The sequence below is a fragment of the Chironomus tepperi genome, unplaced genomic scaffold (assembly GCF_022539635.2).
Source record: "Chironomus tepperi strain 1889 unplaced genomic scaffold, CSIRO-AGI_Ctep_v1 contig_163, whole genome shotgun sequence".
NCBI lineage: Eukaryota > Metazoa > Arthropoda > Insecta > Diptera > Chironomidae > Chironomus > Chironomus tepperi.
This window is the reverse complement of record NW_027226285.1, coordinates 1,334,436-1,350,656: the sequence shown is the minus strand read 5'-3', so window position 1 is coordinate 1,350,656 and position 16,221 is coordinate 1,334,436. Positions and strand designations below refer to the sequence as shown.

At 33.9% G+C, this 16,221-nt stretch overlaps 1 protein-coding gene across 1 annotated transcript; it reads left to right on the top strand.

Annotated features, from left to right (window-relative positions):
- Positions 1-6,497: 6,497 nt before the first annotated feature.
- On the top strand, positions 6,498-7,456 carry LOC139088582 (retinaldehyde-binding protein 1-like). The gene is made up of 2 exons (XM_070637851.1): positions 6,498-6,636; positions 6,693-7,456. Exons 1-2 carry the CDS (start codon positions 6,498-6,500, stop codon positions 7,454-7,456), a joined length of 903 nt encoding a protein of 300 aa, XP_070493952.1.
- Positions 7,457-16,221: the final 8,765 nt, after the last annotated feature.

The window sequence follows — 16,221 nt, the reverse complement described above, 5'->3', positions numbered from 1 at the left end:
AATTAATTACACCTCACAAAATCACAAATACCCAAAATCCCCACAAAAATAAATGCTAATAATTTTTATATTCAGTATTTTCATCACCAGAAATTGAATTTGACTCGATTTGATATATAAATCTCAATCAAAAATCAATCAGAAATTTCCGCTCACAAATATACTTCATAAGCCACGCAGGAGGTGATAGAATATATTAAAAATATTATTCAAATTATTTCAAAAAAAAAAGTTTCACGCTCATTTAAAATTTAATCATCATGAAAGAATTCACGGAGCAGTAAATGTCATAAATAATTTTCCCCTGAATCTCTAAATTGCACACGTTACTTTTCACATTATTAAAAGTAATAATTCATTCGGATTTATTTTTGCAGATATGCTTTTGGATGAGGAGCCTTATTGAGGACTTAAGGCGCTTTCTGATACTTTCAGAGGATGCTCAGGCTCACTAGGATAGTGGTGGACAAATTGTGTGTCGCGGAACTCTAGTATGTTATCAAATATGCCATAAATCGTACGTCATGTCCAGTTTTGGTTGATGTCTACTATTTGCATGTGTCGCGGAGCATAGGTTGCCCATCCCTGGATTACCAGGATGATCTCCATATCGTCAGAAAAACTGACAACGAAACATCATCAATATCCTTAAAAATCCAGCTAAAAACCAGAAATAAAAAAATTTCCTGTGATTGATTAGTCTCATTTGGAATGCTGTAATAATGTGACATAAATCCTCAATGTTTGCATGAGCAAATTTTTCGTCATAATAGAATATATATCTGCACAAGTAATGACAGTAACAGAACGTTGGGGAGAAAATTTTGGACATTAATTTATTCTAAACTTATTGAAGTGTAATATTTTATGTCCCGTTATCTCATGCTGAACATAGAATTCTCTCTTATTATTTTTGTTGCTTGCCATACCTGGATTATTCTTGTTTCTGTTGATGATGATTTTATTGTTGCTGATTTTTTTGGTTGTGCCTTTGAACCCAAAAAAGAATACAGAATGGAAGAAGATTTTTAGGGTGTGAACATTGCTTTTGTTGAGATTTATGCTTTGTGCTTTAGCATATGACGATGATTTAGCAATGATAGAAATTAATGTGAATGTGTTAAGGTTTAAATATAAGAATAGGCAGAGATGAGCAATTTTGGTGAATTTTGGCAATTCTTTAACAGATTTTTTACCAAAAACCCGAGCAGCATAGAACGGCGAACAGCTTTTTTGGTGTAAAAATGGATCGAAATCAACCATCATGATGCCTTCACGGCAACCTAGTGACCAAGCAGTACCTTAGCTACTCGGTACTGCAGTCACTACCCGGTTCCCTAGCCGCATTGCAGTCATGTTTCTATGTAAATTGAGCTTACGTTGCATCCGACTCTGTTGCATGCTTTGTCACCTTGTTGGCACATTTAGCTGACATTCTATGATCACTGTTCCGTGTCAAGTAGCTTTTAGAGCATCTGATCGACGTTTCACTTGTGTATTACATCCAAGGACGGTGTAGCAAGCATGTGTTAGCAAACACAATGTGCTGATCGGGAAAACAGCTTAAAAAATCAGCGAAAATCGCGTTAAACAGCAATAAAAAAATTCATCGTTCCATATCTGCAGTACAAAAAAAGAACCACGCGAAAGATTTTAATAACACATTATAAATCTCACAAGAACAGCAGCAGAAGCAAAGAAATTCGTGCAGTTTCTCTTCTTCACAACCGCATAATTTATGCTCCCCCAACTCGATACGACATAATTCCTCAGCCTTTTTCACATTTCATGCATACAAACAAACACAATAAAACATAAGAGAGTGCGAGAATACCCTTATCAAATTTGTCACGAAATTGTTGCTCATCTTTCATTGCAAAATTTAATTTTTCTTCACTTTTTTGTTCCTGCTTCCTGTCTTCTTTTTTTTCGTTTCTTATTTTCATCAGCCAGCAACAAGACGAGATATTTTTTTGAGGTTTTATTTTCTTCTCAAAAATATCAGTGAGTATAACGCATTTGTTTCGATAAATCCCCAAGTGACACAAGCGACTTGGAATGGAATTGGAAGGGAAATGGAGATGAAAATGAAATTTATGCAATTTGACACGTGATGTTGTGGATTTTTGAATTATTATAGCTCATATTTAGATGTTTTGGGGTTATTGACTTAGTTCTTTTTGGGGTAAGCCGTAGTCAGACGCCGAAGCTGACCAAATGGGCTTGGAGAGAAGAAGAACTGCAGGTCTGCGCAGGAAATACAGGCCTGCGGTTCATGGCCTAACCCTACATTATTCTATAAAGGACTAGACACTAGACAATCTAATATCTCTGTCCAGACCCTAAAAGACAAACAGAAACCAAAAGTCACCAATCCACACCACAAAAATTCCCAGCAAAAAAAGTTGAAAATTAAAAAGTTCTTCTCTATTATTCTCAGTTTCTCGTGTGCCTTTCATTCCATAACGATAAAAAACAAAAACAACAACAACAACAACGGATCGTCATCATCATCGTCATTGTTGTTGTCATCGTTGAAAAAAGAGGAAGAAGAAAATTTGCTCAAATTCACAAAGTTTCCATGCAATTTGCATAAATGATGATGCTGTAATATCACGGCAATAAATTAACTTTTTTGCCTCATCTTCTTCTTCCGTTTTCCTCTCATGATGCGTTATGGTAGGTTTAAGGAAGTTGAGGATATGTTGAAGTGGGAATTTTTTAGAGCATTAAGAATCTTGTTCCTTTCTTCTGGGTGCAATTTTATGAAATTTCAATTTTATTTACAAAAGTAAGAATTTTTTATGCTCAAAAATTACTCATTCGAATGAGTTTCTTATTATTAAGATGTATACGTGCTCGTAGATTGTGAAATAAATTTTTATTTATGAACTCTTGTTATAATGAAGCAAACAGAATGAGTTTTGATATCAAAGAGAATTTTCATTATGAACTAACTTAATTAATTTTTCATTGTTCGCAATATATTTAGGAATGTGTAATTATGTGCTACATTTATGGAGGGTATTGATGTAGCAGTAATTTAATCCGAGTGACACAAATTAATCATGGCAGTCAAGTGGCTGTCACACGTCCTACAAATGATAATAAAATGCATTTAACATGGAATGCATCTTAATTTGGCTGCCATGTGGCATAAATGTGGCAAACATGTGGTTGTGATGTGACCTTCATGTGGCTGTCATGTGACATCTATGTGCCTGTCATGTGGAGTCTATGTGACTGTCATCTGACATATATGTGACTGTCATGTGGCATCCATGTGGCTGTCTTGTGACCCTCATGTGGCTATCATTTGACCCCACATGTGGCATCCATGTGACTGTCATGTGACCTCTTTTCAGACTTTACTCCTTATTCTCAAACATTCGAAATATTCATTCAATCTTGTTGACAATTCTCGTTAACAATTGAACAATTTTCTAACACCTTAACACTTATTTCCGTCCTATTCTCACCAATTCTTCTATTTTAAGCTCAACATTACGCTTCGTTGCCTTCAACATGAGTTTTTACACGTACTCATATTTCCATTTCATTACATCATCCAATCAATAACACAATAAAAAGGAACAAAAAGCAGTACAGAACAATAAAAATTAATGATACAACAAAAATACATTAATAAATATACTGCAAATTGACACAAATGTGTTTTTGATTGATCAATTAATGAATGAGTTTAACAGGAACAAAAAAATCGCTCAATTTGTATTAAAAGCTATTTATCATTCCAACCGTGTGACTGCTTATAGATTTTGAGATTCTCAATGGGACTAAAAATTCAAATTTATTTTTAAAAATATATTTTTATGCAGAGCAAAAAAAAGTGTTAAGTTTAGACTTTGACTGTCACAATAAATCGATATTCATTTCCACAATTTTTATTGTCGTTTCTTCGATTAGGCTTCTTTTACTTTACATAGCTCTAATGCTCCAAATTTTCTTTCTCACTTTTTCATTGGTTATAAATCTTCTTTTGATTTTGGTTCTTATATATGAGTTAAGTATGGCAATGAGAATGGATAGCGATGAGAATCGGAGGAAGTAAGAGTATTTTATTGGGATTTTTGGGTTTGAAGCGCTTGGTTACTTGCTTATCTGACCATAAAAATCAGTTGTGATTCATTGCTTTCCTCAAATGATGCCTAAAGCTGGCTCTATCGCTGGCTACCTCTTGTCAGTTCTCAATACTTACGAAAGAGACAGCATTGCACTTGACATTGAGAATTGGCAGATGGATGCCAGCAATAAAGCCAGTTTTAGGTACCATCTGAGGAAGGGCAGCGGTTTAGAGTAAGTAAGTAAGTAGCTTCTAGGAAGTGAGTTTTCATGTTCCCATAGCTGTCTGCAGTTTGTAGAAAGTAAGTTTCTATATTTTATCGGAATTGTTCCGAGAAAACTTCATTTTCAAGGCCTGGCTATGCCCATCATAGTCAGTAAGTCCCTCTATTACATAATTTTTCAGCTAATCATGCCCAAAACTCCCCATCAGCACACCTTGCCCTCAAAAATATTGCTCCAAAAAAAGAAAATTTTCTTACTGCAAAATCGCATTAATATTGACATTTTCCACATCTCCCCTCATACCTCCATGCAATTTAAAAGCAATTTAAAGACGATTTAGAGAAATTTCTTCCATGTGGCAATAAATTTTCCTGTTTCATCCTATTTTGAAGGAGATATTGTGTAAAGTGAGAAGGAAAAGCTTTAAATAAAATAAAGAAAAAAAGACTTGAAAATAAAATGGAAATTGGATGTGAGTGAGAAGGAGGTTCTCAACAGGGAATATCTCTTTTGTCTGCATTAATAGCTTTATTTCTCATACAACTTTTTTTTTTCTCACCCACCAAACCCAATTGACATGACAGGCATAAAAAAAAGTTCGTATTTGAGTTAAAAGGCAATTGATGTGTCAATAGATTGAAATGAGAATGAAAATGGAAAAAGTTTTTCATTTTTTTCCCTCTGTATTTCTTATGTCTGTGCTGTGTGGATGTGGGAATGAAAGGGTTGAGGGAAAAATATTAAACGACTGAAATTATTTCCAAGAATATTTGCCAATTGTGTGGCCATGGAACTGAAGATTTATACTTTTATTTTCTATTTGAGGAGGGTCATAAGGAAGGAAAAAGCTCATGAAAACCTGAAGTCATGCTGTAAGAAGGATATCATCATGAAAACTATACAAGCATGGACAATCGGTTTTGTGGAAGGATGAAAAATTGACATGGGTTGAGATAATGACATTTAAACTTTTTTCAGAGAATTTTTGGAGAGGAGAAGGAAGCTTGGCAGGAAATAAATGCTGTTTCTGGATGGAAAATCTGTGGTTTTGTGGCTAGATTTTTTCTCAAGAAACCATTAAGGAATTGAAGATTCAAAAATTGAAAATTAATGTTTTAAATATTCAGTTACATGCTGACAGCTGGCTCGTTCAGCAGCAATTTAAACAACTATGAAATCAAATTAATTGCAGAGTCCTTCCTGGAAGTTTCATGTTAAAGATAAATACTACTTAACTTTAATTAAAATGCCTTATGAAGGGTAGAATGGAAGTGAGGTTTTGATGGATGACATTAATGAATTTAAGTGAATTTAAGGTTATGGACTAGACGGGTAGACTTTAATATTTGTCCCTCAGGTATGCAGCATCAAATGAATTAAAAGTACTACACTGAGTCTGTCTCTAAGTGCTTTAATGAAGCTTTATACTAAAATTTAATGAAAATTGATTAAAATTCATAAAAATAGTTTGATCATATCTGTTCCTATGCTTTAATTATGCACATGTATTTACACTTGATTTACTATGATCATTGAATTGTACACAACATTTCCATATTTAGTTTGATATTCGAGTGTGTAAATAAAATGAAATCTGATTCATAAATGCATTCGTTTTAATGTTGTTTAGATGTACTAACAAACTAGAAATTCCCACAGTCTGATTATTTCATATTTTTGATTTATTTACTGATGTTTCGATAAAAAATAATAATATTTGTGCTGTTTATCGCTATTGAAATTCAATTAACGAATGGAATGTTATGAAATTTAATTTGAAAAATTATTGAGGTTTGGGCACTCGAAGCTTTAAATTCTGTTGTTTGTTCGTTTTACAGATCAATTGAGATCCATGACCTCCTTCAGATTGCACCTAAAGCTGACTTTGTCGCAGGTTTCCGTCTGCTAATTATCAATATCAAGTACAATTCGGTCTCTATCAACAGCCTCCTTTCAGAACCTTACTGGTCGTCCACGTGACCCCTTAACAACCTCATCCCCTAAAAAAACCCCTACACAAATACCGTAGGGCCTACCATACCTACCCATGACTTAGTGTCTACACCTTAAACTGCATTCACTTTTTTGCAATATTCCCACCAGAATTAAATAATAATTTTTTATACGAATTGAAGTTTTTGAACTGTTAAATAACTTTCTATTCAGTTATTGAGTGGAAGCGCTGTAGAATGGATCAACAATTGAGTGATTTACTCCAAAGAAAAGCTGAAGTAGAGCTTCGTGAGACAGAATTAAGAAGAAAGCAATCACTAGAGCAATTTAGAGAATGGCTGAAGAAGCATCCGTATTTGAAGAGAACTAGGCAGGGTAAGTGACTTTTAAGGAATGTAGAGCATAATATTAGACATACTCCATTTATCTAGACGACAACTACCTCTCACTATATCTACGTACCAAAAAATACAATCTAAATGAAGTCTTTAAATCATACGAAAAGCAGTTCCTGTTCCGGCTCAAATGTGCTAAATGGTTTGACCTGAGTGATGACAATGTCGTGGCACGTTTAAGAAGTCATATAGAATGTGGATCAAAATATATCATAAAGGATTATTCATCGACTGAGCCTATAATATACATCCAAAGATTTGAAAAGTTTGATGCTGAAAAGTATCCAGTTACTGACATATTTCAATCTGACTTTTCATTATTTGGTGCCTGTTTGGAATTAGAAAAGGCACAAATTTGTGGATTTCGGTTGATTACAGACTTTACTAATGTCCCAATGTCTGTGTTCACGTCAGTGACGATAAGTGAAGTTCTCGACTGGGCAAGAGCTTTAATCTCATGTCCTGGACGTTACAAACAGAATATTTTGATCAACATTCCATCTATTGCGATGACTTTTTACAATATTGTATCAACGATGTTGCCGGAAAAGTTAAGAAAAAGACTTGTGATGGTGAAAAATTATGAGGAACTGAAGAACTTTATGGATGTGTCAATATTACCTAAAGAGTTTGGTGGAAATTGTGATGAAAATGTTTATATTGAAGAGACATTGAGGATTTTCGATGAAAAATTGGAAATGATAAGGAAGTCAAATGACTATGAAATTGATGTTTCGCAATTTAGTGGACGACTTCATAACGATGATGTTGGAAGTTTTAGGAAACTGGAAATCGATTAAATATAATCTTATATCATATAGCTTTATTTTGAATGTAATAAACAAATTACCACATGACTCTCATAACTGTTGCTTTCATAACATAAAATATGCATTAGGTCATGCATATTTAATGCTAAAAACAATAAAGTAATGTCAATAAAATCAGTAAAATAAGCAGCATATGAAGAGTATTTTTAAAATATTATGGAAAATGGTTCATTCTTAAATGGAATTTGTATATCCACCTCCCATTATTATAAGAAATTGCTTCACTCAGAAACTACTACTTATGGATCCGAGCAGCACAATGTAGTCACTAAGAAGGTAAGCTGTAGCTTGTAGTTTGTCTAATGTTGTCGGTTTGCGCGTTATTTGTCTTTTATCGTACGTACCTTTATTTTCTCTGGTTTATGCACATAGCATAGTGTCTTCAGCTCATAAGGCTCGACCCTTCAAGTCAGAATTCGGCTTCTGGGGCCACAAATATCATAACCGACCTCACCCCCAATAAGTATCAAAAATAAAATACCACCTAAAGCAGTAAAGTTCAATCTATACTTTTTAATCAGAGAACAAACTCTTATGTTTGTGTATAACAACACATCATGCTGCGTAAATAAGTAACAACCTTTCATTGAATCATTCTTGTAAGCTTTTAATACTCATGAATATATTTTTGTAAACAAAATCCTTTCCTTATTTGCTTTAATTCCCCTTTTTTATTAATTGCTTTTTTATTCTGAGAATATGGATTGGAATTTTGGCATTATGAGGTAATATTGGCCATGACTTAATGTTCTCATGACTAAACGTTTATAAATAATTTAAAATTTGAAGATTTAACAACTTTTAATGCATTCCATCCAAGCTTTCAGCTTGAAAAATTCCAACAAATAGACAAAAAGCTTTCATTCATTAGCATCATATCCATCCACAGCATGCAAAAACTACACATGGCCCATTTGAGGAATTTCTCATTTTTCTATATATGCTGTAATGTAAATGCCTTCTTTCCCATTTTTTGCGAATAATTAGTGAACATAAATGCTGTAAGCATGTATTTATAAGCATTAGCATACATATATACACATACACATGCATAGCACTCACATTTCTAATCCTTTATTACATCATTAATAATTAATTTTTCAATTATACTTATTTACCGCCATCTCAGTCTTTAAATGAGCCGAAGCTCGTTTTTTATGTGCTGTTTTCATTAGCATGTGGAATTTTTATGGTGGATGTTGATGAGAGGCTTGATTTTATCTTGGTGTCCGGGTGGATTTTATTGGTTGTTGTTATATGTGCTATAAATGAACCTTTCGAACAACTACCGTCCTCGCAGTTTAAGGCTCAAGACATAAAAATCAAGTCAGCAGCCAACATGACTTTGGTCCTGGTCAATTTTAAGATCCGAAGTCTAAAGTCAATTCTAGCTGGGTCTATGTGCTTCTTGAGAGTATTAAATGGAACCACATCTCAAGATCAAGCGCCACATCATCAACAACCCCTCAAAATTCCCAACTCAATTCCATCTCATTCATTCATATGCTCTCAAATTCCTTCTTCTCTTTCAGTCAGTCAGAAAAAAAAGTTGGATTAAATCATTTCCATACATGTCCTATTTTATACTGAATTCTTTTGTGTTACTTTATTTCCTTCCCCCTGCCTCACTCTAAAAACCGTTAAATTTTTGATGTACTTCATAACAAAAAATATTTTATTTGCTTATGCTTATGCTTTTCATTTTATGTTATGTACTGGATGAAAATGAACGATTGAGAGTCGAAAATTTTTTTTATGATGATAATGGAGTGAGATTGCTGCTTTTATGAGATGTAAGTACAGCTAATTATATTCCATAAACTTTATTGTTAAAGATTTAAAGTCCTCATTTTCATGCCATGATGAAAAAAATCGCATATTTTCGTTCATTGTTTGTTGCTGAAGAGTTTTACACAATTTATGATCGTATTAAAGGAATTTATGTGAGCGTAAGGGATTTTTATATGAATATTTAATGTGACAAAAAATATGTGCGGGATGTGATAGAAAGTTGTTAAATTTTGAGAGCTTTAAATCAACATTTTACATAACTTAATTGTGTTTATTATTGATTAGAATTGTGAATTATTTGATTGCATATTCAAAAATTCCCACACGAAATAATTTACCTGAATAATTTAATAAATTTAAAAAATATTATTCATTAGTTAATGAATTATGAAAATTTTGCAAATTTTAATTTACGGTCATCTGTTAATGAAGTTTATTGGTTTTTTGGGGGGGATAGTCAAAATTCAGGAGGGTTGTTCATCTAGTGGGGTATGCTTGCCTTTCCTTCGATCTTAAGTTATTAGCGTTACTAGGCTTATTTATCAGGGTAACAAGTGAGGATGATTAACCAGATCTCCCACTTAAATCTAGGGTGGTATATTTCGGGCAAAACCATTTTGCCATGTATTTTTTATGGGGCAAAACCATTTTGACATACATTTTATGTGGAGCAAAACCATTTTGGTGAGAGCTACTTCAAACTCTATGGATTCTGGGTTTAGTGTTGCATAATAAATACAACTAATGCCAAGAAGTAGACTTATGTTGTCCAATATGTCGTCGTAAGGACGACTTATGTCATCACAAGGACGACTAATTCCATCATAATTACGAGTGTCCTAACAACTAAACATACAACATATCAAACTAGTCTAGTCAAACTAGACATAATTAATAGAACAACAACATACAACTAATCGACCTAATTATTCAAATACATTGACATAATTTATGAATAATGCCAGAAACAAAAATAAATTAAACATCAATTCACTCCTAAAATTTTCAAACACAATCACCCCCTTCCACTTGAAACGCAATCAATGATTCTCATTCCGCCGAAACATTTCACACCACAAATTTCAATCAATAATATTAAATTAGCTTTACATCATATTGAATAGACACACTCACATACACGCCGACACATATTTTTACTGTTATCAGAATGATAAATGTGTAATGAATGTGATGAACACCCAAGATCATTAATTGAACATTATTAATACAACTCATTGTTTGAAGCTTAAATTTCTCATGTTCATTATAAACATAATAGCAATTATTATACTAAAAGCATATCATTTGTAGATAATAGATTACAGGCACACAAAAAAAAAGTGTTTATATGAGATAGTAATAATGATTGTGAGAAATTTTTTTAATTGGATATTTGCGAGCTTTTGTTTGCAGCTACGTGCGTTTAATGTCTGTTATGAATTTAGTTGATATGGCTGGTTAGTTCCTCACTTTTTGCAGCACTTAAGTATTTTTAAAATTGTTTCAAATCGTGTTGCTTACAAAATAATTACCCGGAACACATACGATGTAATCCGGCTCCAGGCAGGCGTGTCAATAACCGCAGGTCAGATTTAACGAAACTCTACCTAAAATTAGACCCCAGTTGAGCTATGTCCAGATTTTAGACCAATTCTACGACGTGTGCCATCCAATTCAACATCATAAGTGACTGACCCTAATTGCCATAAACCCAAAGCTCATTCACGCCATCCCGTCAGTAAATCTTATGCTGCTTCGCAATTAAAAATGAATGAATGCAGAATAAATAGTCACAGAGCTCGATATCAATAAACATTTGAGGGTGCAAAAAAAAAAGAAATTTAATCAATGACTTGAAGGTATTGAGTAAACATTAAAACCACAGAAAGCAATTGTCCCTTCCACAGGCTATATATTTCCATCATGAAAACGAGAAGATGAAGAAGACGAGGATTCAGAAGGCAAAAAATGAATATTAGAATTGTTTACGTTAGGTCAACGGATTTTAATGTTCAATGTTGGGGCCATTTGGTAATGATATTTGATGTTTGAAGGAAGCTGGCGATAGGGAAAGCATTGGACTTGATATTGGGAATATTGGGAAGCGGTGGACATTGATGGAACTAGTTTCTGGTGCCAACTAAGCTTGGTTTACTAGCAACTAATGGGCGCCTAACATTACTGATCTGTAGAGACAACGAAGATAGTAAGCTTTTGTGGAACTGGACCTGGATGCGTTACAACTAACGGATTCGAGTCGCTACTCGCCTCCTGCTCCTCCTTTTTCCCTGATTACGGTCATGACTGCAACTTTCAACCTCGAAGTTCAGATTTTCAAACTAAACATCACTTCCTCACAGCTCCAATTCCATTTAAGATAGAAAAATAATCTGAATTTTTAACAGAAAAGTTATGCTGCAAAAGTATATTTTCAAAGCAGGTAAGTTTAATTGAGAGAAAAGTGAGGTGAAAAGATTTATGAACCCCTTTTCCAATTCCTTTCTAGTCTTGATTACATTTCCTGTTTTTTGGTTTTAGTTTCACCCATTCCATCGATTACTATCATGCCTCCACCCTTTGTCCCAGAACTTCATTGAAGCATAAGGTGATGTAAACTAATTTTAATGGAATGAGAGAGAATTGGAAATGGGAATGGGATGTAAGAAAAACATTATCACATTATTGTTAGGCAAATGTTCATTAATTAGTAAGCAGTCAATCCATGCACAGAAAATGGATGAAGCAGCTTTTTCCGTTCTCATTTCCCCCCTTCAAGTTCTTCTCGTCGTTAATGACTTGAGGTAAAAAAAGTTTTTTTCTAACTTAAACCTTGGATTACATTTCGCATTTTGTTTTTGTAGTTTATTGAATGTTTTTTTTTGTTAGTTTTGAGTAAAGTTACTGTGGACCATTAACTTTTGTGAATTAAGTAGAGCAAGAATTTGCAAATTTTATTCAAAAAATCTCGTAAATTGAAATAAATTCAATATCAAATGGCTATAAAATTACCTAAAAAGTCATTACAGTCTTCTTAAGCACCCGCAAAAATCCATTACAAACCCATAATAACTGCCAATATTAATAATAACATTAAAAACCTTCAAACTAACCCATTTGAATTACAAACTTTTTTAATGATTCATTTAGGCTTAGTTTTATACACTAAAATATAGTCATAGATAAATAAGTAAGTTATACAAAAAGAGAGAAAAAGTTCGATGTCAAGTTATTCCACAATACCAAAAAGTTATGAGGGTAGAGAACGAGAACTTTTAGCAAAAATCATTTTCATTTTTTTCTATATAAACATGAACAAGTATGAAGTGGATTAGAGAAGGGTGGATGTAGAGAGCATATTATGGGTCATGTAAGGAAGGGTTGTCAAATTAGATAGGAAGGGTTCTTGATACCGAGATCAAGATTTTCCAAAAACTTCAGAGAATTTTCTTGAAATATTGGTCTCGGCGTCGGTCTCGGTCCCCGTCTCGATAATTCATCAAATTCGAGACTTTAGAAAATCTTAAGAGACAAGGAAGGAAGGTGCCTAGCAGTATTATGATAGCTAAACCTGTGTTTAGTCCACGAATCCTAACATAATTGCTAAGGAGCTGCTAAATTGCGGCACAGACAATAAACCGTCAAAATAACTTGAAGGTGTCTTAAAGGCCACGTTCTGCTTTGTTTAAAGGCAATGTCTAAGCAAAGCAAAACTGCTTGTCTTTCCAGAAGCATCTTAACAGGTAGAAAGCTTGCTGTAATGGTACAAAGTTACCACTTAGGGGGTCTTAAAGCTGCTGTTTTGCTTGTTATAGATGCCTAATGTCAATTTTTGACTTTTACTATTGATTTAAGGACGACTTCTTTAGTAAGCAACATGAAGATTTCACAAAATGTTTCATATCTCACCCCAACTATGAAGAAACAAGCTATAAAGAGCACGGCATAGTGAAAACAAGAAATTAGAAATTAAAAAACTTTTTTGATTCTCATAGAGCTTCCAGCAAGGAAAAAGTACACATAGAAAGTTTATTTTATTTTATGAAAGATTCTATCCATAAAACGAGTATAAGTACTAGAAAGAAAATAGAAGCGAATGAATAGAAAATGAAAAGTTGATAATAATTTTTTTAAACTTAAAAACACATCAATCACACAAGGTATAGGTAAGAATAAAAGAAAGTTGTAAGTGCATGGTGCGATGTGTAATAATAAGGAAAAAGTTTTCAGTTTGAATTTTGCAATTATTATGAAATCTTATTCCTTACAAAATAAAATTGCATCTGGAAATTCATAGAGTTTTTTTTAATAGAAATTGAGTTGGCTTCTGTGAGATTCAAGGTGTTAGAGCTTGTAAGTTTTCTTCATTTTTTTGATGTAATTTATGATGTAAGTTTGAAAAACTATTTTTAATATTAAATAAAATATTTTGAGGTATATGATGCTCTATTTTCTACTTTGAAAAAATGTTGTGCAGGGCATTTTCATCCAAAATTCCATGTCTGACTATGCCATTGATTGAGCCCGTCTCTTGAGCTCTTAGCTCTTGAGTAGCGTTGATATGGGAGGGAATTGAGATTGCTTTTACAAGAAACCCTAACAAATTGAAGAATTTGGTCAAAAAGGATGGAGGACTGACACCAACCCCCTCTATATATGCCCCTGTTAAGCGTTTAACTCAAGGACGTCCAAAAAAGGATCAGCAAAAAAGAACTTTATTTTGGCCTTTACTTTCTTCTTTCTTAGCCATATCGATCAATTAGTGATAAAGCTGACTCATTGAGAGAACCTGTCGATAGAGATAGTATTGAATCTGACATCGGTAGCGTCTGAAGTCGGATGCAATCTGAAGACGGAGAGGTGTAATGGAGGTCTTTGATAGCAATTGATCTGTACGACCAGTGCAGTAAGAAAGTAAGTGATTAAACACAATTCCCGAAAAGCACTCGTTGTAGAACCGACCGAAATCCAGCGTCAGACTGATTTGAGTTCGGCCTAAGCTGCATTTCAAATCTGGCTCTAATCCATAGTTTCGAAGGCCAGAATTCAGAATGTCTGCCATTTTTACGCCTTATATCTTATCTCTGCCTATCCCAACTCCACATTTCCAAATGTTCCTATTCAAAACAGGAACACAATTTCTTTTTTCACTTCAAATTCCTTCATTCATCATGATAACAGCAGCAATGGAATGAAAATAATTCTCTTTTCAAACTTACATTTTCTCGTATTTTTTTCACCGGTTTTTGTGGGTAGAAAGATGGAATAAAAAAGAAGTAAACGAGGAAGAGACAGAGCAGCAATTTAAAGAAATCTTTCTTCCTACTTTTTTCATCCATGCTCGTCATCATTTTTGATAAATCATTTTGAAATGCTGTGTAAGTAGGGCAAATAAAGGAGTATAAAAAGCATGAGAAAATCGATGGAATGACACCCGAAAAAAAGGAACAAATTTCACGTGTTAAAGCCCTCTAGTTATAAAATGATGAAGTAACCAAAAATCGATTCCACTAAAAAACTTCGTCTAAGCACAAACATCTGCAAAAATTAAGTAAAAAGCTACATCAGCATTTCAGCCTAAATTCTTGATTAAAAGGCTTTAAAACTCATTATTTTTGCGAATTCTCCGACTAGAAATTTTCTCCATTCACGCTTCTTTAAACATCAATAGAAAAAAAAACATCCTGAACAGTTTCAACAAGAAAAGTTTCATATCCTCTCTTTTTTTCGAGAAGTAACATCAGCCAATTTCCTATTACGAGTATGGAGCCCGAGTAACACAAATGAGGAAGGGTCCATCAGGAAGCTTTTAAAGGTTTGGTACTTACCTGCATGATTCGCTGTCCGTACAGATTAATTGTGATCCATGGCTTCCATTGATTTCCGTCTGAAGTTTGCTTTACCGCTGGCAACTGCTTGGCAATTACCAATATCAAGTGCATTCCCATCTTTATCGACAGTATCTCTCCATGAGTTCTTGGGGCGCCCACGTGATCACTTGCTTTCCTACCTCCTTTTTTGCAGCCTTATGGACGCTAAATAGAAGCCATCTACACTTGAAAGCCCTATAGACCCAAAACGAAGACATCTTCCATTTGGTCCAAACAAAATAAGTTTAGACTTCGCTTTAGAAGCTCCATAACGGACCCATCTCCACATGTGCTGCTCAGGAAGTAGAAAGGAATAAAATAAGTAAAACGAGATTTTTTTTTCAAACCAAATTGAAAAATCATTTATCAAAAGATAGAGAACTGTAACAGAAGAGAAATGAGGGATGAAAGATAAAGGAGAAAGTTTCATTTCTGTGTTTTTTGTGGCTTTGTTATGTGATGCGTTCAGCATAAAAGTTTTTGCATTTAAAACTTGCACATATGTGGAATTGGAAAATACAGAAATTGAGGAGGGGAATTTTTTTTAGTTAGTGATTGCGAGTGTGAAAATAAGTAATGATGCTCGACCTAAATTTTAGATGAAAATGACGCTATTATGTGATTATTGCAAATTTGACACATAGGAAATTGAATTTTATGGGATATGATTATTTTGGGAGTTAAGTTAAATTAGTTTTAATTAGGTCTCGAAAGTGAAGAGGTGTCAAGTGAGAATATGTCGAATTTATTAATTGTTCTGGAATTTTGGAGCTTCGCTAGGGAGACTGATGACTAATAATTGTTTAACGAGCGAGAATGCGTCAGATATCAGCACTCAGTGGAAGGCACATGGTGTTGAAAAACAAGAATTGTGGCTCTGGACGACTTGTCTCTGGGATATGGCTGAATTGTGTCAACTTACTTGCTTAATTCTGATTCATGGACACTCTTAGTCGGTGTCTAAATCTGGCTCTATCGTTTGGAGGTCTTTTGACAATTACTGATATTCTGAATCAAAATTTACAGCATTCCAAAGTAAGATCGTCCTTTTGAATTCATGTGACGGCAAAGCTAGAA

Coding starts and splice junctions, on each gene's coding strand:
- LOC139088582 (XM_070637851.1), top strand. CDS start 6,498: ATGGATCAACAATTGAGTGATTTACTCCAAAGAAAAGCTGAAGTAGAG. Junction 6,637..6,692: donor TTTGAAGAGAACTAGGCAGG/GTAAGTGACTTT, acceptor CCATTTATCTAG/ACGACAACTACCTCTCACTA.